This window comes from Dendrobates tinctorius, unplaced genomic scaffold (assembly GCF_039654945.1).
Source record: "Dendrobates tinctorius isolate UK_male_01 unplaced genomic scaffold, ASM3965494v1 ptg000208l, whole genome shotgun sequence".
NCBI lineage: Eukaryota > Metazoa > Chordata > Amphibia > Anura > Dendrobatidae > Dendrobates > Dendrobates tinctorius.
In genome coordinates, this window is record NW_027361875.1 from 892,916 (window position 1) to 916,612 (window position 23,697).

At 45.4% G+C, this 23,697-nt stretch overlaps 1 protein-coding gene and 1 long non-coding RNA gene across 4 annotated transcripts in view; one reads left to right on the top strand and one right to left on the bottom strand.

Annotated features, from left to right (window-relative positions):
• Positions 1-19,892, bottom strand: part of LOC141058020 (uncharacterized) — a 224,808-nt gene extending 204,916 nt beyond the window's left edge. The window contains exons 1-2 of one of the 2 annotated variants that reach the window (XR_012222077.1): positions 19,763-19,892; positions 5,502-5,574 (exon numbers count right to left, since the gene is read on the bottom strand). This is a non-coding gene — a long non-coding RNA (uncharacterized lncRNA). Of the gene's footprint in view, positions 1-3,410; positions 3,623-5,501; positions 5,575-19,762 lie in introns of those variants that run through there. The other variant, XR_012222076.1, reaches the window with a different exon arrangement.
• A 93-nt stretch (positions 19,893-19,985) lies between these two features.
• COX16 (cytochrome c oxidase assembly factor COX16) overlaps positions 19,986-23,697 on the top strand; it is a 122,450-nt gene continuing 118,738 nt past the window's right edge. Inside the window, exon 1 of one of the 2 annotated variants that reach the window (XM_073554153.1) lies at positions 19,986-20,206. In XM_073554153.1, the coding sequence (XP_073410254.1) occupies positions 20,141-20,206 (66 nt within the window). In that variant the 5' untranslated portion in view covers positions 19,986-20,140. The remainder of the gene's footprint in view (positions 20,207-23,697) is intronic. The other variant, XM_073554154.1, reaches the window with a different exon arrangement.

Consider the following 23,697-nt stretch of genomic DNA (forward strand, 5'->3'; position numbering starts at 1 on the left):
CACGTACCGGAACTCTCGCGGAAATTACAGCGAGAATTCCGGAATTCCAGTCCGCGGGAAAATCGCATTTTAAATTCCCGCGATTTTCCCGCGGAAAAACTAGCATTTTGCAAGCGTATTTAGCTTGCAGAATGCTAGCGTTTTCCAAGCGATCTGTAGCATCGCTTGGAGAACTGATTGACAGGTTGGTCACACTCGTCAAACATAGCGTTTGACAAGTGTGACCAACTTTTTACTACTGAGGCCACCTATGCAGCATCAGTAGTAAAAGAAAGAATGTAAAAAAAAAAAAATAAAAAATAGTGTTATTCTCACCCTTCGACGTTCCGCGCAGCCGTTCCCAGTAATCCTTTGCGAAAATCCCCACGATAACGTCAGTTCTCGCGGGATCGCGACGTCTCGCGGTAATTCGCGATGACGTCACGCGAATGACCGCGAGACTTCGCGATCCCGCGAGAACGGACGCCATCGCGGGCATTTTCGCAAAGGACTACTGGGAACGAGAGCGTGAAGAGAAGCGGGAAAGCTGCGCGGGACGTCGGAGGGTGAGAATAACAATATTTTTTATTTTTAAATTCTATTTTTTACAGGGATATGGTACCCAAAGCCCGGAGGACAGTCTTCTCTCCTCCGGACCATGGGTACCATCCGCAATTGTTCTGCTTTCTTTCCGCATGGTGTGCACAGCCACATGCGGAAAGTAAGCGGAACAATGCATTCCTATGGGTGCGGGATCGCCGCGATTCCGCAAATTAATGAGCATGCTGCGGTTTTTACCGCGAAGCGATTCCGCCGCGGTAAAAACCGCAGCATTAGCACAGCATTGCGGAATCCCATAGGAATGCATGGTATGCTTATTTTTCGCGTTTTCGCGGCAAAATCGCGCGGTTAAAACCGCCGCGGAAACGCGAAAAAAACGCCACGTGTGAACTCAGCCTAAGTAGCTGTTTTTGGTATGCACTTATTCAGACTAGATTTGATGTGCCAGTCAGTTTCTTGTTGTTTCAATGTTACCTTTCTGACTGAGAACTCCGCCCTTAACCATGTGGTCATTTTAATTATAGCAGGTTCCTGCCAACCCATAAGTATAGGCTTTGCTGAGAGAGGTGTCCACATTCACCCAGACATTCAGACAGCAGCCTAGAGAGGTGTTCACACTGGTCAGGGACAAATCAGTCTGAGACTACCTCGACGTTGGTTGATGGGCAGACATTATTTGGGCAAATTTTGTGCAAAGTGTCTCAAATATTGTTTCTAATATTCACTAGCTATTTTGCTATTCACATTTCATATTGACATGCTTTAACACGATTGATTGCAAACTTTTTTGTACATTGTACATTGTGAAGTAGCGCTGTTATTCAAATAAGGGATCACTCGCTTGCAGCCACAAAAAAACAGTTCCGGCACGGATTTTCCACAAAACAATCATAGTCCCTTCGCTTTATTCAGCATCATAAACCATCCCAGCAACAGAAAACAGCATATAATCAGCATAGCGTCCATTACAGTTTCCCTCTGTTATCCTGTAGTCATATAAGTTATGCACTGTTCAAAGCGCAGGCTTCCTAGCCCCAAGTTATCTCACCCTGTCAGGGTTTCCTCATGCTGCTTCACCATGCTGCACATGTTCATTCCCTCAAGGGAACTAACAGGCACACATCGCCATTACTCACAGCCACTTCACAGGCTGTTAGTCAGGAAGCTCCATCTCAGCGGGACCTTCCACACTGGACCAACCGGGTCCCAGCATTCACCACCTGTGACCTACCCTGGCCACCATATATGGTCCGTAGCCACGCCCACCAGGTCACATGACTATGACCTCATCACAGGTCCTTGACCCACTCACAGTCTTTTACTATAGTGTATTAAACACACCCCCTGGGTGGGTTTGTAGGTATCTAGGCCTGTCCGTCTCCCTAGTTACCTGGAGACTTCTCCCTGACACATTGAAACAACACCTCAGCAATATCACTGCTGATCAATACACACATCAGTCTCCATCTCAAGGCCACCCACCTTGAGATACATAATGGTCATTCATGACTCTGCCATTCATCCACTCTCCTCGGACATCCACACAGCGACCCCTAGCGGACACAGTGGTCACTACACCACAACATATATACACATGTACCATGTAGTGATGCAGGCAGAAAATTTACTACAAAAATTAGATCAGCAACGTACATGCAGAATGACTAACACCATGTACAAGTTTCATTGAAAATCCTGCAATAGATATTTAACTTTCTGTAAATTACAATCCATTAAACCTCACCTGATACTGTTCAGAACTAAATACCCAGCTGTATAAATTCTCTCCATGCATTATGGTGTCGTACAGTTCTTTTACCCATGAAAGAATAAACTTAAGAGGGAATATAGAGGTATACACTTGTTGTACTTGGATAGAAGTGGCAACCTAGAATTGGGCACTGCTTTTAAAGAGTGGATATAAATTGCCAAATACATCTATTATGGGTGTTCGGTTTGTGGAAGCTGTTAATAGAGATTACAAGGACAGTTTTAGAGAATGCCACTTTGCTTTCCAGATCGTAGGGGTTGCCCTGGCCTTCACCCTTTAACCCCTTTACAGGGATCTGGACTTACACTAAGACCCGTGGGCAGGGGCCATAGAATCAGCTGCTGACCGGTGGAGCAAGCTGGAGGCAAAAGGCGTCCTCACACAGTGCCAATACCAAGAGGTTACATAAGAGACAAAATCGTAAAGCAAGCAGGTGGTCAAAAGATGAATTCCTGTCAGCCAGAGATGGTTTCCTGGGGTTTATATAGAAGAGAGAGAACCCAGCCCATGGCTCCCAGCAGAGAGCTAATTACGTACCAGCTCACTGCAGCAAAACCCAGGTGGACAGGAAAGAGACAACTAGTCCCAGCAATCTAAAAGCTAAATTGCCAAACACTGCCATCGTACAGCAGTAACAGGGAGCATGAATCAGAGACTGGCTGTGGAATTTCAAGTAAAGTATCCTTTGAAAAGCTGTCTGTGGTTTATGCATTTCAATAGACTAATTTAAGGCAGTTTCTCCTCACCCCGCTCCTGTAAACTGACACGGCTTTCCCTATGTATGTGATGTAGTGCCGTGGTAGCACACTGTGCAGTGATGAGGCAGTGACCCAACAAAGTTCCAACACAAAAGTCTCTTTAACGCGTGACATCACAGCATTAAATGTCCAATTCATACAAGTGCATAACAATTAATGTTCAGTTCACACCAGTGCATATCCGTAATGTCCAATTCATAGTACTACATAGTACTCAGTATCCTCCGGATAGCAGCCAGGCACATATACTCTGGGTTACACAGTCACTACACATGCCGGTCCAACTTCGTGACCGGTTACCGTGGGCGGCTGCACCGTCATGTCAAGGTCTCTTTACTCACAGCTTTTCCACAGTACACGATATCCCTCAGTTTGCAGCTGTTACACACACTAGTCCTCCTTCGGGCACAGGACAGTCTTCCACCGGGCACAAGACTGTCCACCTCCGAGACCAATTACCGTGGGTGAATGCCCCACATTGTAAGCTGTGGGAGTAAAGCTATTCAGCTGCCTTGGCCGTTTTGGCTCCGCTGGCCTATGTTGCATCACACAGGTGGAGCTCTGCAACGCTGACTGATCTGCATGCTATCAAGCACCAACTGACTCTGGCCCTGACACTGGACCTGACACACCCATACCCTTTACTGCAGGGATTTTAACTGGGATCTGTGGCCTAGAGCCACATGGAAATCCCGGGGTTGGGATGAAATGGAAAGCACGACTATCATCCTGCAGTCTGTTTCAAAATACAAAACCCAGAGTAGGTTTTCCCTAAATCTGCCTTGGACACTAGCATGCCCAAGACTAACACTTATTGTTAGTCCGCATTGCCTGTGACTGCAATGCACTCTCATGGTCTCCATATGCCTCTGTGCGCATCCTGGGGGAAAACACACAGCGTCCCCTACATGTGACATCGGTCACTGCCTCACCATTGTAATCTATGCCTGTGACTGCAATACACCTTCAAGGCCGAAATACGCCTCCGTGCGCATCCTGGGGGGAACACGCCGTGCCCCCTAGTTGTGACACCGGTCACTGCCTCACAGTGTATAGAGATAGACCTGTAATTCATGGGGAGCGAAGCAGGAAGAAGCAGCCAGGACTACCTTGGACTGGTCATCTGAGACGCATTAGTGTCTGGCTGACTTTTTAAAGTAATTTTTTTCTGAAACGCTGCAGCATTTCATAGTAAAGGCTCATTCAGACGTCCGTGCAAATCAATTCAAGATAAGACCGCAATGCACAGCCTGTCTGCGAATCTCCAGGCCCAAGCAGGACAACCTCATAGAAATACATGAGGCTATCGGGTGAGGACTGTGCATTGAGGTCCGATCTCGGATTGATTTGCATGGATGTCTGAATGAGCTTTAAAACATACACTGCTGCAAGAATGCAGCCAGGCTCTGATTCATGCTGCCCGTGGTTCAGACAGTGTGAATCTCAAGACAGGTTTCTTTTAATGACAAATGGCAGTAGTGGGGAAGGCCCTGTATACCGTAATTTTTGAACTGTGGCCCACGGGCTCCATAATATGACTGTGACAGCAATTTGTTTTCCAACATACTAAATTAATAAATTACCTCAGACCCCCTTTTACAGTAGCTTTAAATTATATCAATTATAAGAAGTCCCTTATGATTTTATAAGAATTTCTCTCTTTACGAGAAGCAATGATTTCAATATCCGAGACTGACGGCAGCTTGTATTCTGCTGATGGTGTCTGCCGGAAATACAGTAATACATGCTCATGTTATAATTTAATAATATATTTTAAGTGTTCTCAAACCAGAACTTCACCACAGCTCTAAGAAAGGGCCAATTATTACCTCTAACATTTGACATTTTATGAGGGTCTAAAGAAGGAGGTAGAAATAAAGAAGGAGGTAGAAGCTGCAATCAGTGTGAATGTTCTATTTCTTCAGTCATAGCAATGTTTAATTCCTTATTAGAACCTTCGGGTGAGCCTTCTACATTTTGGGACTTCAGATCAGGTCCCTGAGGAATATGAAAAATAATATGTTGTTTTACACCCCCACCCTCTGTGCTGCTGTTTTGTATTCTATTTTGTTAGATTTTTTTGAGGATCTGTCTGCATTACTGAGAAAACCAACAGGATCTATCGATCATCTGAGCACTTCCCTGGCACAAGGACCTGGCAATCATCGTGGTCAGCATAGGTGTTTATACTGATAACTAAGCCATGGTCAGAAGCATGATCGTATGATCAAACCAATAACGTTTATATACAAAAAAATGGGGAAAATGTAGACCACACATCAAAGGGCTAAGAATCTTTAATCCAGGTCAAAATTCATTATGATGCCTGCCAATCTTTTCTCATACATCAAAGTACCAAAAAAAATATTGATTTCTAGAAACGCATGACAGCAGAGGAATCAATGGAAGCTGAATCATTCCTTGTTTCTTACCTTCTTTGCAAAGAAATCAGATCATCCTCAAAGTAATAACTCGATGTCACACATGATTGACCATCGCCGTAGCCTACAAAGTAAGGAGTGTATATTGTAAAATAAGGAATTTGCTTAGATTCATTATCAGAAATTATTACAGTCTGTTATCTATCTGGGATGTCTAATCTGGAAGCTAAGATAAAAAAAATATATCAAGTAGGATAATGGAAAAAAAAAGACAACATGGAAAGTCCATGTGATGGTGTGATATGCTATGTGGATGTCATTTTTTGTATATTCCCATTTTTCTATTTCAGTTATTTTCACAGTGTTTTTCTTATTACATTGTAAGTCTACAGCCTCACTGTATCTGTCTCTTGATGACCCCCCTGTAGTGCATTAATCCCTAACGCCCTTTGTTCTCCTCTGGGGGGCCTGGAAACCGCCCCAACTTGTTTGACTTTCCCTGGACAAGGAAGGGGGTGGAGAGAGAACAGGAGCTGGGCAAGTCAGTTCCGTTGTGGACAGGATCGTGTAAAGACTGCATTTCAGAGAGAAGGACCCATTTTTATCCTCTGGTGCTAGAGTTTTGGAATCTCGTTTCCCTGGACATATTATCTTGTTACTGGACTGCATTCTTATTCTGGACTATCTTATCCTTTGTGTGGTGGACTGAATATGGACCTTTTCATATTTTTACCTGAATAAAGATCTTGGAATTTTTCACTCTTCGCTTGCTCTGTTGATTGTGTGATACCAGAGAAGGACCCCGTGACAACTGGTGGCAGCAGTGGGATCAACAGAGCGTAACCCAATGGAGAACCACCCACAGAGTGAGTACAGAAATTGGACTGTATGTAGTTTACAGGAGAGAGCCAGAGACTTGGGCCTGAACTACCAGGGACTGACTAAAGAGGCCTTAATCGATCTACTGGTGGGCGCTAGCCTGGCCACCTCCTCCCAGTTGTCTGAAGGACGAGCACTGGAGACAGGGATCCCCTTCCAGAAAAGCCAGTGGTTGGTGTGGTACGAAGAAGAGATGGCGGTTCTGGGCCCCGGCGTCTCTCAGGAGTACAAGGAGGAGGCTGCCCGCCGGGCACAGCGGAGACAGGAAGCAATGGAGCTGGAAAAAGGGAGTAACGCAATGTGGAGTGTAACCCCAACAATCCGGGAGCCTGTACGGATCACCCGGACAGAGTTTAAGCCATTTGATGAGGCTTCCGGAGATGTGGAGGGGTTCTTCAAGGACTTTGAGCAGCAGTGTGCTGTGATGGAGGTGCCCCACTCTAGCTGGATGCGTTTGTTAGTGGGTCTCCTGAACGGAAGCATGGCGGAGGCTTACCGAACCATTGATGCACTGCGGAATCGGGATTATAACATTGTAAAGCGGACTATCCTGGATTACCATGCTATCACCCCAGACTCATACAGGGCCAAGTTCCGAGACCTCCCATGCACCACGGGGGGATCGTTTAGGATGTATGCACATAAGATGTCCGAGGCATGTCGGAGATGGCTGGAAGCAGAAAACGCCTTTACTGTGGAAGATGTTATACAGGCGTTCCTTATAGAACAATTTGTTGCCAAGTGCCCTGCAGAGGTACGGGAATGGGTCCGGGAGCGCACGCCGTGTACCGTGGATAGAGCTGCAGCCCTGGCCGATGAAGCCCTTACTATCCGGCCGCAATGGAGGAGGCTTCTGGACAATGAACCACGGCCTGCTCCCGCGCCCCGTCCCCCACCAATTATATCTGCCCTTCCACCTAGTCGCAAGCCGATGACAAGCACGCCTCACAATCCTAGGCCCCAACAGTTCCGACCACGACCTGGGGGTATCACAGAGAGGAGGTGTTATGGGTGTGGGCAACCTGGACATTTGCAGTCTGGCTGTCCCTCCAGGATTCGTAGGGAGCCCCACCTCGTCCAGTACATCTTGTACACTCCACCACACCTGAGGAAGAGCTACCACCACCCCCACCAGAGTGGACCACCGACCACGGCACCATAGATACCCCTCCTGGAATGTACGGACTCCGGCCTCTGTCCTTTAGCTACTCAGAGCAACGGCAACGCCACCTGCAGGATGTCTTTATTGATGGATACAAAGTGTCAGGATTTAGAGACACGGGGGCATTCTTGACTATCGCTGTACCCCGTGTGGTTCGACCCGAGGCAATTTACCAGGGTCCGGGAATTCCCATTGTCCTGGCGGGGGGTGCCCGCAAATATATACAGTGAGCTTCTGTGCGTTTGGATTATGGTTGTGGAGAAAAACTGTGTTGGATTGGAGTTATGGGAGGACTTCCTGCAGATATCCACATTGGGAACGACATTGGGGAGTTACAGTGCCAATTTGTGGGAGCAGTCACCCGACTACAGGCCCTTCAAGCACTACGTCATCCGGACCCCACCGGGGAGCAACCACCACGAACCGCATCAGAGTCGGTAAGCAATACTTTCGCTGCTACTACATTGGGAGAGTCTTGGGACAGAGAGGAATTTAGGAGAGAAATACAGGGGGACACTACCTTAGCAGCCCTTAGGCGAAAGGCAGAAACTGGGCTCTTGGGAGATAATGGGGATGGCTTCACTCGAGAAAACGGACTGTATTATCGTGTAACAAAGGAGGACCAGAGGACCTATGATGTCGACGGCTACACGTTGAAATGGTTCCTCAATTATGGGCAGGGATTGCAGGGGTACCTTATGTCGAGCTCCTGGATGCCGCATTCGCTGGCACACATCGCAGGTGCGGCAATAATGGGCTACTGACTGCGAGACGCCCGGCCAGTAAAAACTTTGGGTGAGTCTCTTTTTCTCCCTTGATGCCCAGCCAAGGGGATGTCATGGGCCAGTTGAAGTAGCTGTGCCCTGTACTTCTGAGGGACAATGAGTTGCCTGGTCGTTGCGTCAGGGTTGCCCTGGTCACTGCCGACCAGGGCAACCCTGACGCAACTACCAGGCAACTCATTGTCCCTCAGAAGTACAGGGCACAGCTACTTCAACTGGCCCATGACATCCCCTTGGCTGGGCATCAAGGGAGAAAAAGAGACTCACCCAAAGTTTTTACTGGCCGGGCGTCTCGCAGTCAGTAGCCCATTATTGCCGCACCTGCGATGTGTGCCAGCGAATGCGGCATCCAGGAGCTCGACATAAGGTACCCCTGCAATCCCTGCCCATAAATGAGGAACCATTTCAACGTGTAGCCGTCGACATCATAGGTCCTCTGGCCCACCCCAGCAGGTCAGGGAAAAAATATATCCTGACCGTGGTGGACTATGCCACTAGGTATCCTGAAACTGTGGCCCTGTCCAGTATTACAGCTGTAAAGGTAGCCGAGGCCCTTGTTACCATCTTTACCCGGGTAGGGTTTCCTAGTGAAATATTGTCGGATCAAGGCACTCAGTTCATGTCAGATCTAGTCCAGTCCCTATGGCATACCTGTGGTGTTCGAGCCATTCGCACCACCCCATACCACCCGCAGACCAACGGACTATGTGAACGCTTTAATGGAACCCTAAAAAATATGCTGAGGGCTTTTGTTGACGTTGAGAAAGACTGGGAAAAGTACCTGCCACATCTCCTCTTCGCCTATCGGGAGGTTCCCCAAGAGTCCACAGGGTTCTCTCCCTTCAAACTACTGTTTAGCCGGAAGGTCAGCAAGTGCTCATGATTACTGCTTCCCCTGCCAACAAGCTTCAAGTAGTGTGGGAAGGCCCTTATCAGGTTGTCAAGAAAATTAATGACACTATGTTAATGCCCTGGACTCTAGTGGTCGACGACAGAAAACCGTCCACATTAACATGCTGAAAAACTACCACGACCGATCTCCGCCTGTTCTAGCTGTCTGCCACCGCCCTAGTGATACCGCCGCCGCCGAGTATCTCCCAGATCTCCTCCAGGTTGCCCAAGCGGGAGGATCACTGGAACAAGTGCCCCTGGGCTCCCATTTATCGGATATACAAAAGGACGATATTGTCGCCGTACTAAGGCCGCGGGCTGCTGCTTTCTCCTCAAAGCCGGGGAAGACTACTCTCACCAGTCACCATGTGGAAACCCCTGGACAATGCCCCATCCAGCAGGCTGCCTACCGGGTTCCAGAGGCTGTTCAAGGCATGATAAAGAACGAACTGTAGGAGATGAAACAGCTGGGAGTTATTCAGCCATCTCACAGTTCTTGGGCCTCTCCTGTCGTCCTGGTCCCCAAGAAGGATGGTACAACACGATTCTGCGTTGATTACAGACGACTAAATGATGCCACCAAGAGTGATGCTTATCCCATGCCCAGGATTGATGATCTATTGGATCGTCTGGCCAGTGCCCAATTTGTGAATTTGTGACCACGTTAGACTTGAGCAAGGGCTACTGGCAGATACCCCTAACGGAGAACGCTCGGGAGCGCTCAGCCTTCATTACTCCATTTGGGCTTTATGAGCTCCTGGGAATGCCCTTTGGGATGAAAACTGCCCCCGCTACTTTCCAGAGACTGGTGGGTCGACTGTTACAACAATGTCAGGACTTTGCCTGTGCTTACTTAGACGACATTGCCATTTTTAGCACAACCTGGGAAGAACATCTTAAACACTTGGGCATAGTGCTGGACTGTATCCTTACTGCAGGACTGACCATTCGCCCTGAGAAGTGCCAAATAGGGATGGCTGAGGTGCAGTACCTCGGACATAGAGTAGGGGGTGGGGCACTAAGGCCTTAGCCTGCCAAGGTGGAAGCCATTAGCAACTGGTGTAGACCCCAGACTAAAAAGCAGGTACTTGCATTTTTAGGAACTGCTGGTTACTATCGCAAAATTGTTTTTAACTTCAGCACCTTGGCCAAGCCCCTAACCGACCTGACCCGCAAGAACATGCCTAGGAATGTGACGTGGACGACGGCATGCGAGGATGCCTTTTCAGCATTAAAGACTGCCCTCGTCACTGCTCCTGTCTTGGCTGCCCCGGATTACAAACGCAGGTTCCTCGTGCAGACAGATACATCCACCTTTGGGATTGGGGCAGTACTTAGCCAAGTGAACGCCGCCGGAGAAGAACATCCTGTTGCTTTTGCCAGTCGGAAACTACTGGATCAGGAAGATACCTATGCCACTATTGAAAAGGAGTGCCTTGCAATCGTATGGGCGCTAAAAAAATTGCAGCCATACTTGTATGGCAGAGACTTTACAATCGTTACAGACCACAACCCCCTCACATGGCTGAATCGCGTATCAGGGGACAATGGAAGATTGTTGCGGTGGAGCTTGTCCTTATAACCCTACAGCTTCTCCATCCAATACAAGCGGGGAAGCCAACACCAGAACGCCGATGGACTGTCTCGACAAGAAGAACCATAGGCTCCCCAGGCCGACCTACCCCTGCCACTGTACAAGGAACTATAAATAACTGAGCAATGTGGACTAAAGTGAGCAGGCCAGAGGTCTGTGCAGACCTCATGGCGTGCTCACTTATTATGGGGGGGGAGAGGTTGTGATGGTGTGATATGCTATGTGGATGTCATTTTTTGTATATTCCTATTTTTCTATTTCAGTTATTTTCACAGTGTTTTTCTTATTACATTGTAAGTCTACAGCCTCACTGTATCTGTCTCTTGATGATCCCCCTGTAGTGCATTAATCCCTAAGGCCCTTTGTTCTCCTCTGGGGGGCCTGGAAACCACCCCAACTTGTTTGACTTTCCCTGGACAAGGAAGGGGGTGGAGAGAGAACAGGAGCTGGGCAAGTCAGTTCTGGTGTGGACAGGATCGTGTAAAGACTGCATTTCAGAGAGAAGGACCCATTTTTATCCTCTGGTGCTAGAGTTTTGGAATCTCGTTTCCCTGGACATATTATCTTGTTACTGGACTGCATTCTTATTCTGGACTATCTTATCCTTTGTGTGGTGGACTGAATATGGACCTTTTCGTATTTTTGCCTGAATAAAGGTCTTGGAATTGTTCACTCTTCGCTTGCTCTGTTGATTGTGTGATACCAGAGAAGGACCCCGTGACAGTCCACCACCATAGGACTTGGCTTTATATACGTACAAAGAATTGAGCTGTTATATAAGCTGGTATACATGCAAAGCGTAAGAGCACGTTCACACTGAGGCCATTTCATAGACAAAACCTAAGAAAAAAACAAAAAGCGAAACAAAAAAAAAGCATGAAAGCCATTCCCAGAATGTGTACCCATCAGGACATAGTTTGCATCACACCGGGTATTATACAGTTAACACCAGGGATTAGCTCACTAGTTGGGAGGGGTTAGATCAGTTAATAGGGGAAGCACTTGATGCTTCTAGTGAGTAGAGTATGGAGTCCAGTCAAGTTCAGAGTCACGTATGTTAGTGGAGTTCAGAGGGAAGGCTAGACACTTTACTGTTAAAAGGTTCTGAGGCAGTGGATGCACTAGAGGCAATAAGGTTCTGTCAGCGCTGGTCTCCAAGCAGTATGAGGACACATCTAAAGGTGTGTGAGGATGCTGGGGCAGTCTTGGGCCTAGGACCCAGAAGAGTAATTGAGAGTCATGTCTCTGTCTCCCCTGAGAGGGAGATGTTGGCTGGGTCTCAGTGAAAGACTGGTGTTGGTGGACCTCAGGGAAGCTGTACTGCCGGATAGAAGGTCTGTGCTACCAACAGTGAAGGATGAGACGGGGGCAGGTTTGGCAGAACGGAGGCAAGGACTGATAGTGCACAGGACAAACGCAACATCACCAAAACGGGACTCTGTCTCAATCTGTATGCTGCAGCCATGTGTAACCTGTTAAACTAGTCCCAAGTTCTCCTGTCTTGTCTGTAGACGGATCCAGTCCCAAGGACTTGGAAGTAATGAAGGCTCCTGAACAACGAGTGAGTAAAGAACGAATTCAACAGCACAACACAAACAAGTCAGACTCCTTTGTAGAACAGAAGTTTCAGGCCCAAGAGAACTCCGTTCCGGCACACCGCAAACCGGGTCTGTACTACCCCCTTCACATTGACAGGAAGATGCTAATTGATGGTGGGGGATGGTTTGGACTAGGAGGCACGAGACAGCTAGTCCTCTAATGATAATCTTCTGCTGATAAAACTGTGACTATATTTAATCTACAACAAAACTCAGTGAGTGACACATTGCTGGGTTCTTGGCCCCTACATCATGCTCTTCTCAAATTACATAGCAAAAAAATGGTGATAGATTCTCTTTAAAACACTGCTTTCCTCCTTTTCTCCCAGGAGGCACAACCAAATATACAGATCGTCTCAAAAGTAAGGCGAGACCCACATAAAATGAAATAGGTTTTCAAAAATGGTGATTGTAACGACACAGCATTTTATCTTAATTAACCAGACATCTATTTTCAGCAATCAGGAAGAATATCCTGTTATCTATATGTTTATTTTACAATTTACCGTATATAAGCCGAGATTTTCAGCCCATTTTTTGGGTCTGAAAGTCCCCCTCTCGGCTTTTACGTGAGTCATATATCGGGGTGGGTGGGGGAAGGAGAGTGTCAGAGATCATACTCACCCCCCCCGACACGTCTCTGCACCTCCTGCTTCCCCCATGGTCTCGGCGCCCCAGCTGTTCCTGCATTCAGCGGTCACGTGATACCGCTCATTAAAGTCATGAATATGCGCATATTCATGACTTTAATGAGCGGTACCACGTGACCGCTGAATGCAGGAAAAGCTGGGGCGCCGAGACCATGGGGGAAGCAGGGGCTGAAGAGACCGTGCGCCAGGAGGGAGTGAGTATGACGGGGAGGACGAGGCGCAGAGCAATATTCACCTGTCCCCGTTCCACCGCCGTGCATCGCTCTGTCCTCCACGTCCTCTGACTGTGACGTTCAGGTCAGAGGGCACGATGACGTAGTCAGTGCGCGCCCTCTGCTGAAAGTCACTGCAGAGATCCGGGAGACAGAGCGATGGAGCGGGGACCGGTAAATATCACCAGTGCCGGGGCCTGAACCAGCGGTGACACCGGCACCCTGGCCCCCAGCGACGGAGAGGTGAGTATGTCATTTTTTTTTTAATAGCAGCAGCATATGGGGGGTATTTATTTATGGAGCATCTTGTTGGGCCACCATTAACCCTTGTGCAGCATTTTATGGGGGTATTTATGTATGGAGCATCTTGTTGGGCCACCATTAACCCTTGTGCAGCATTTTATGGGGGTATTTATGTATGGAGCATCTTCTTGGGCCACCATTAACCCTTGTGCAGCAATATATGGAGGGTATTTATCTATGGAGCATCTTGTTGGGCCACCATTAACAATTGTGCAGCATTTTATAGGGGGTATTTATCGATGGAGCATTTTTTTGGACCACCATTAACCCTTGTGCAGCACCACCCTCGGCTTATACATGTCAATAAATTTTACCAGTTTTTTTGTGGCAAAATTAGGGGGGTCGGCTTATACACGGGTCAGCTTATACACGAGTATATACGGTATCTGTTTATTTCTTGTTGATCAAGAAAATACAGACTTTTGTTTGTATAAACCTGTAATATTGACTTGTAAGTTGACAATTTATTGTGTAACATATTACGCTATTATCCTGGATGACTAATCATGTAGGCTCATTGAACAATGATGCTTGCTGATATGCTGATTACACACTGTCAAGGCCAGCTAATTTGTTGACTTGCAAAACAGAGGAGGAAAAACTATATAGATTACATAAGAAAAAAAAAGCAAGTTGGTCTCATCACCATTCTTCCCCTTTTCTGTGAATGACGGCTTGAAGAACATTTTTTGAACTATAAAAAGGATAGGTACCTCCAGATACATATATACCTCCAGACATCGAAGAGATCCAAAGAACCAGAGATTCTCTACAGGGTAGCAGCCAACATCATGGCTCTATCATGAGGGACACAGATTTCACATTCTACAGGATGCCAGCTTAGGGGACCATGGCTCCAGCTGAAGGAATGAAGATCTGCTTCATTGACCATTGCTGAATCATGGATACGTTTGGATTAGTCAGGATTTAGACCCAACTGTCACCTGAGCCCCATAGAATCATTTATAAAAGCAAGGGATGGAACCCACTGGTCACCTGGCTCCATGGAGATGCTCAGAGAAGCCAGGTTATGACCCTCCGATCAACTGGCCTTCCTAAGATTGCTGTTACCTCCTCTCTATGCGTGTCACAGGTGGGGTAGTTGGCCCTGGAAGCTCTGAAGTCACAGCTGTTTTTATCCCGGCGAGTCAGCGGAATTGTGAGACTCCGTAATTGTATACCATCTTGGATATATTGCTGGGAATGTTCTCCATCTTTCTGTCTGTTTTGTGGTTGAATAAAGCATTGCCACACTACTTTAACCGCACTCTGTGTTGTCTAAGTAGTATTATGCACACAGTGAGGAGAGCGGATGTTCAGTGGGATGTGCCCTGGTCCATGCGGTGTCGGCTACCGGACCAGGGCACCTGCTTCACAATGATCCAATTTTAGATCACCTGTTAGGTGATCACCATAGTGGACATCTTGAATGTTGTCATCTTGGATTCAACTTTTAGTTTTTCAAAAGGGAAAGAGATTGTGTCATACTGGTAGATCATTTCACCAGAGAAACAAAGGAGTGCTACATGTTAACGTAGCTGTAATCATTCTCATGTGAAAACAGTGATTTTTCTTCTATACAGGATGGCATTATCCCAAGTAGAATGTGTTCAGAACGCACTACTTTTGTCATTGCAGAGGTTTTCATCCAACGCCACCCAAATGAGCCTCCCATTACAACAGTGCAGCTGCCAAACTTCTTGCAATCACTGAACAGCATCTATTAGGGAATATAGGGGTTCATCTGATGCTGTTGTGCTAACTATTCTGCAAATGCTATTCAACCATTTGGGATTGTCTTCAGTTAATTGTTGCAGCATCTGAATTTTGCAACAGTGCCATTTATTTGTTGCTAGAAGAAAGCAGGGAGAAGGTAGGCAACACCCTGGATCAGCTCCCAACAAACCAAAATTCAGTAAAAAAAGAAAAGGGGTAAGCATACACCGAGGTTCACTACAAGATCAAAATGCAAAATAATCTTCATTTAAAAAATCAGGAAACACAGTCAATTTAAAACACTAAATGACAAGGACATATAAATGGCAATACCTACACCCACTCTACCATTAACCAGTGTCAAAGATAAGAGATCCATAAAATATAGTAATTAAGAGCAAAATGCCAATGAGTTATAATAAACAATGGCTCAAGAGATGAAGAGTATGAAAGCAACTGACTCCAGCACCGACCACCATAGAGAGTAAAAATAGGGTAACAAGTAATGATTGCAATCAGATTTTTTCACTGACCCATAGGCTTGGATTGACAATTTTGATCAAAGAATTGGATCAATTTTGGAGAAGTCTTCATACTTATTTGCGGAGCTGAGGAAAAATTCTGACATGTGAACTACCCCATAGACTGTCATAGGTGCAAGTGCTATTCTTGAAGAACACGGATCGAGCTCATACAAGAAAAACTGATGTCTGAATGCGCTCTAATTCCAACAGTTACAGAAGGGTCTCTCCCATTTTACGACAATTACAACAGTACCTTGTTGTTTTCCCAATAGTTACAACAGTGTCTTGCCCTTTTTCCAATAGTTACTAAAGTACCTCGTCATTTTTCCAATAGTTACACGATGTTATACAATGTCTCACCCTTTTTGCTATAGTTACACCAGTGCATCGCACTTCTTCCAGCAGTTAAAACAGTACCTCGTTGTTTTCTCAATAGGTTCACCTATGCCTCACTCCTTTTCCAATAGTTACATCATTGCCTCCCCCTTTTTCCAATAGTTACACAAGTGCTTAGCTCTTTTACCAACAGTGAAAACAGTATCTCATCGTTTTCCCAATAGGTGCACCTGCCTCACCCTTTTTCCAATAGTTATACCAGTGCCTCGCCCTTTTTGCAATAGTTTCAACTTTGTCTCTCCTTTTTTCCAACAGTTACAACAGTACCTCGCTGTTATCCCAATATTTACACCAGTGCCTCACCCTTTTTCCAATAGTTACACCAGGGTCTCTTTTTGTGCCAACAGTTATAACAGTACCTCACAGTTTTCCCAATAGTTACACCAATGCCGCACCCTTTTTCCAATAGTTACATACTTTCTATTTCCTGCAGATGTCTTCTCTACTGCTCCAGTAGTAACATGAATTAGTCCACCTTAGCGAATGAAGGGGATGTCGGGAAATGAATATAAGGCTAAATTCGAAAATCCGACATTCACGGTTCGAGTACGGACTGCTGTGAATCTGCTGACCTAACTTGACAGCCACATAGACACATATGAGTCTGTCAAGTTTGGGTCAGGAGACCTGTAGCCTTCGGGACATCCATGCCTGTACTCGGCCCGAGAATGTGAAGCTGATGTATGCATTATTTGCACATGCATGTCCTTTATGTACCCAAGGTCTTATTGTAATAAACTCTAATTTATTAGTCTATATATATACAAAACTTGGTCCTGGTTATTACTGGAGGTAACAGATTTTAATCTTTGTGGTTTCCTATAGCCAATATATATTGTTTATGCAAATAATAAAACAATTTTCTATATTTACCGGCAATTTCATAAGGTGGGCGCACTAACTTTATATTAGAAAGGTATAATTAAGTATATTTACAATTTTAAACGAGTGATGTAAATTTTGTCTTCCTGAAGTAAAGGAGTTAATGACAGTCAGTTATTAGGTCATGATTCCATAATATTTTCACTTCACCTCCAAGAAATATTCCCATAAAACTTGAAGCAATGAGACGTTGGGTCCCCCTACTGACAAAACTGGTGAAGTTTTAAATTTAAGACTGAATAACGGAAAAAAAAAAAACACACAAAAGGCTAAAAGGAATTTTTTTTTTTTTTTTTTTAAAAGGCAACCTGTCGCCTAAAGAAAAATGAATCTATTCCTTTCCATGATTCACTGGCTTTCAGTCATAGAGGCGTAGCGGTCTGCACGGAGCACTGGTTACTGCATCACTCACTATACTATGAGCATCGGCAGTAAGCACTTTGATTGCCAGCTGGCTCTGCACGGATGCGCTGCAAAGCCAGCTGTCAGTCAAAGTGTCTGGTTATGCTTACAACTGCTGCTCACAGCATGCTCACAGCAGAATGAGCATTGCTGTGAATGGTGACTATAGCCACTTTGTGCACGCCCCTGTGACTGAAAGCTGTCAGACCATGGACAGAAATTTGCAGATTAGCATTAAATCTGCAGCTAATTATTTGATAGTTTCCCTTTAAATAAATATAACCTGTCAGCTGTAATATCAACTCTAACTCCCATTCCTCAACATACTATTTAGGTCTTTACCTCACCTAGCATGCGTGGGGTTTAGTGTGGAAAATATGGCAAAATTTCCAAGCAATTCAAAATTTTTGCGAAGTTTTGAAAAGTCGGCTAAGTTTGGGCTGGTCAAAGCAAAACCAAGCACACCTGACAAATCAATCATAATTTATGCCACAAATTTTGGCAAAATATCAGACAGAAATATATGCCAGCCTGCAGCTAGAGCGCATTCTTGTCGCTGGCGCACGATGGTTGTACCTTTCTTTGGTCTGATTTTTCATTTGTGACTAATCATTATTTTAATTTGTCCCTTTTTAAATTCTATTTTATATGTTTTCACCTGTTTTTTTTTATGTGTTCGCCATTGCAGATAGAGTTTGAAATTTCATGGTATTTTCTGCAGATACATCAATTCCAACTTCTTAAACAGCTGCTAAATTTTTGCGCAAATGTATTATAATCTCCCCAGCCTCCTAGAATGATGTTATGTCTGTCTGACTTATTATTTTTTTTTAATATGTTAGCAGAACACACGACCTTTTATGCTTCAGGGTCAGAAAAAAGATAAACAACAGCGTTTTTTGATTTTGCCCAAAATTCATGATCCATAAGCAGCATTTTGAATAATTTGGCACAAAAACCACGAAAGAATACCATAAGACAAAAAAGAAAGACTCAAAAAGATCAATCAGGCTATATGAGTAAATGTACAAGTGTTTTTTTGAAGCGGCCAAAAATTATGTTTTTTCAAGTGCAGTTTTCGTCATCGTTTTGTAAATGTTTTCCTGAGGCATTATCTGTCAAAGTGTTTTTTTGTTCAGTTTTCTGAAATTCATGAATGGGATTGTCCACACTGGGGGTTCAAGTCTGCGGTTGCTCTATGTGACTGCAGACTTGTGTATCCTCACAACTTGCGCAAGGCGTGCTATCAGGATTCTCCAGTATTGGCAGCAGGCGGTCATGTGACAGCAAGTATATGATCTTCATACTTCCAGCCACATTTCTTCTAGACGTATCTGGCCTTGTTCAATTCACCACTTAACTTCACGTCTAGTTGACGCATGACAGCTTGTATGCAAATCACATACTTGCAGTCAAGCTCCTGCCCACTCGCAGCACCGGAGAATCATGACAGTGCGCTGTGTGCATACTATGAGGATTCACAAGTCTGCAGTCACATAAAGCGACTGTAGACTTGAACCCTAAGGCCGGGGCCCCACTAGTGTATCACATCCGATGTGAGAGCATTGCATTTTTCCTGTCCGATCACAATCTGATCGGAGCAGGAAAAAAAACGCCACTGAGAACAGAAGCATAGGATTACATTGGTACGTTCAATACATTCTATGGGTGAAATTTCTCTTGCAGAGACTAGCTTCTCCGCAAGAGAAATTGACATGCTGTGGTTTTGGAAAGACACGCCGCATGTCCATCTCCGCACACACAGTGGACATGGGATTTCTTGAATCCGCGGGGCTTCTAAGGTGCGCGCCTGCGCTGCTAGGACGGAGCACTCACTTCTCCCTGCCGCGTGCTGTTTGTTCCCGCCAAGTCTGATTGCTTTCATGCGCTTTAGCTCTTCCTGTGTTAGCCAAGCCCCCCGCTACTAGGTGCAAAGGTTGGTCCAGTTCTTTAAGCTTTCTCGCGGACAACAGAGGAGACAGCCCTGACAGTTCCCGTACCCAACGCAAGAAAGGTACCCCCAGCCCGGTCCTTCTGCTTACACGGCCACAGGCCATCACATGCAGGCTGCTGCTATGAAGGTACATAATGCTGGGTAAAGAAGCATACAAGTCGTCCATTTACACCTCACAGAGACCGTAACATAGCTTTTCCAGACTCCTGACCGTCAAATATGTGAGTTATGGTGGCCAACCCGTGTCACATGGTATGATGGTTGTGGGGATGAATTGGCGGCCATATTGGATGCCCATTACCTCTCCAAACATGACTATGAATAGAAGCTATGACACTATAACAGACCTGACAGCTCCAGAACTTACATATGATGACATTATGATCAGTTTGGAGTAGAATTCCTGTCACACACAAGTATAAATTGCCTTCAGCTGTGTCCTGCATTTACCACGGCAGATATGACCACAGCAGCCTTATCCCTGCATATAGTCTGCTCTGTATTAGTATACATTATATAAGACGTGTAGCTCACGGGACGCCGCACAGGAAAGGAACTAGGATGGCTGTTCTTGTTTCCAACGGAAGCATTTAAAGCAAGACCATAAAAAGAAAACGAAACCGAGCGGCTGATCACATGATCGTGACGTCATCACAGGACCTTGCCTGCGCTAAAAGTCCCGGATGTAAGGTGTGCTGCACTGAAATTCTTCCCCCTCAAGGTGATAAGGGAGAAGAAATGCAAAATGCTGGAAAAGTTATGGCTGTCGTGTAAACATAACCCAACGCTGCGGTATGGAGTGCCCATGCTGGTGAGCCCACAGTGCACATTGCGTTTGGTTCCATGTAGTTTTCAGGCTTTGTACCGATGTGTGTCAGTATACTCACCCTTCACCTGCTTCACCATTGTACACTGACGTTGTGTTTGCCTAGTTTATGCATGAAAAGTGATAACATGTTCTTCTTTGCTTTGTTTCAGTTTCTCAGTTTTCAAGTTCTATGTTTGCTGTCAGGGAATGGAAACACTTCTGATCACATGCAGGGGCTTTCTTCCTGCATAGATCTAGTCCTGCGCTCACCTGAGAGGTGTGCATGTAATAATGGGTGTAAAGGGATTGTCCAGCTAGGAGAAAATATCTTAAAATTGGAATTTACTGTCAGAAAAATGTGTTCTGAGCTGGCAGCGACATCCTGACCTGTACCTCATAGAATGGTTGTGCCTATATTGGCACGTCTGCAGAGCTGTTTGGGAGAGGGACGGTTGATCCAATCCAAGCATAGATGGGGAGGGTTGATCCGATCCAGGCATAGACTGGGAAGGGTTAATACAATGAAAAGGATTTGTAGACCCATAATACTTCAAAAGAAATATAATATCATGTGGGGGTAATCACATTAAAAACTGAATTCAGACCAATATCGCCACTTGTAAAGGTATCAAATATAGATTGGGAACTTCATGATTATTTTTTCCTAATCTTTATTACCAAAAAATCACGCAGTGAAAAGAAGACAGTACAAACAAGCCTCTAAAAATCCCTTAAAAATAGGTAGGGCAATGTGGTTCAGACATAATGACTTGCATCATGTACAAATATATTATGAATTATTACATCCAATAAACATCATCCCTCCTCGGCGTCTGATGAGATCTCCCCGCCACAGTGCAGGGACTACGGAGCATAATGGACGATGGCTGGTTACCATGTGCTACCTTTTCAGGTCACACTGCACGGGTCTATCTGGTGCCAGCCAGGGAGAACTGGATGAACAAGGGGCTTGTTAGGGAGTATACCTATATATATATACCCACCCCACTGGAACATTGCCTCAGTACCCCCTGACGGAGCTACACGCGAAACACTTGTTGGGGTGCTGAGCGCTGTGGTTCTACTTACTACAATGGCACATGGTCTGTATCTCTGAGCTATATTGGGGCTCACAATCTAGATTCTCTATCAGTATGTCTTTGGGACGTGGGAAGAAACCGGAGAACCCGGAAAAAACCCCACACAAATACGGGGAGAACATACAAACTCCTTGCAGATTTTGTCCTTGGTGGGATTTGAGCCCAGGACCCCAGCGCTGAAAGGCTGCAGTGCTAATCACTGAGCCACCGTGCTGCCCCTGGTCATGTACTTGTTTATTGGATACATTGGATGTAAAAATTCATAACATTTGTACGTGCCAGTCATATTATGTCTGAACCACGTTGCTTCAACTACTTTTTAAGGTTTTTTTTCTAGGGACTTGTTTGTACTGTCTTCTTTTCACTGTGTTTTTTTTTTTTTTTTGTAATGAAGATAGTTTGAGATTAATTTTGTCTAATCATGGAATCTATATTTGACACCTTTTTTTAAAGTGTCTGAATTCAATAGACCCGGAGGGGGCCAAACTTCGCTATTGAAATGAGCCTGACAGCACTCTCCCTTTGCATACAGCTTCGGGATGGTGCTGACATTGGAATGGATGATAGTATAATTTAACTATATTAGTAACTTAGTATTTAAAGCTAGTTTATATGTGTATATTGAGGGAAGACCACCCCTTTTAAAGCCAGCACTCCAGACTGATGCATGGCAGCAAACTGTCAGATTTGTTTGGCTTCTGATCCTTTTAGGTTACAGAGGATGGGGTAGACTGTATAGTATTAGAGCCACTTCTTGGCTGAGACCAGTACTGTAAAAGGGTCCTGCAGCCACATAATATTCAGGATCTCAGGATATGTCATCAATATTGGATCTTTGGGGGGGGTCCGACATCCAGCACTTCCACTGACTAAACAGCTGCATTGTACTGCTCCTATCAGTGTATAGCAGCTGCTGCAGATAAGCTTTTGTTTTCCTGAATAGGGGGTGGTGTGCAGTATCCAATAGCGGTTGTTAAACAGTGACCACAGTTGCTCTGCTCAGTGCTTGCATTCGACCACCACTGAAACTAATGGCAGCGACTCTCACCCATCATTTATTGATTACCCATCGTTAGGCTAGGTCATCAATGTCATGGAATCACAGAACCTCTTTGTTCTTCTGTACTGGATTTCAGCCACTGAATGTACATAAGCATGATCTCATTCATTGACAGTAAGCAGAGATCTGATTTGCTGTACTACAATTTAGAAGTACACTGGGGTCCTTTTATAGAAACGAGTCTTTTACCCTGAGTTCAGACCTTTTGTACTTTTGGTGTATGTATCAGGGAGAGCTCTCTTGCATACAGCAAACATATCCATTTGGCCAAAGGCCTCCTCCAGGTACACACCAATGGGGGCGTCCATCTGACCTATGTGAGACTGCTGTGCGTTGCACCTATTATTTTTAGAATGGGAGTCTATGGGTAAAAAATAAAAATATTCTTAATTTTCATGTCAAGGAGTGAAAATAACATGGCCACAAAAAAAAAAAAAAAAAAATTTCCACTGACTCTCAGCCTTGGCCGAAAATGACCTTTTTACGGAATCTTTGATCTTCTCAATAGCTCAGGTCAAAGTGTTAACAAGGAAAAAGCAGCTGATCACTCTGTCCTGCTGATTGAATTACTGGAGCAGAGTGGTTGCTTTGAAAAGGGTCCTGGTGCTCATAATCATTTTCTTCAATTAACCAAGGAGACATGTGCAGTCATCATTGCATTAATAGGGCTTTCCTGGGAATATTAATTGCATTAATAGGGCTTTTCCTGCCATACCTCCCAACTTTTTAAGAAGGTAAAGAGGGACAAAGGGTGCGGCGCGCGCGCAGCACGCCTTGTCAAATTTTAGGGCATGCCCCGACCACACCCATTTCACAACTAGTCACACCCATGTCCACCCCCTAACTGCACCCATTTAGCACTGCTGATCACAGTGACTAGCATTATGGGCACAGTCGCTGGTACTGTTGGCACATTGACTGGTACTGAGGAAAAGAAAGAACAGAGAGGGAAAGAAAGAACAGAAAGAAAGAGGGGAAAGAAAGAAGAAATAAACAGAGAACAGAAAGAAAGGAAGAACAGAGAAAGAAAGAGGGGACAGAAAGAAACAGAGAGAGAGAAAGGAAGAGGGGAAAGAAATAAAGATACTATAGCAGCCCAGCTCCCATTGTAGTGCCCACCTGAGCCTCCTGCTGCAGGACATATCATGATCTGCTCACATGGTCGGCATCTCCGATACCAAGGCAATGCCGCTGTCGGAGGAGGACATGGATCTGAAGCATTCCCTGAAGTGCCTCCATGGCTTGGTTCCGTCACAATCTCCTCCTGAAATCACCTCATTTCCGGTCAGCTTCCAGCACGTCACTTCCGGTGAAACGTCACGTGCGAATTTTAA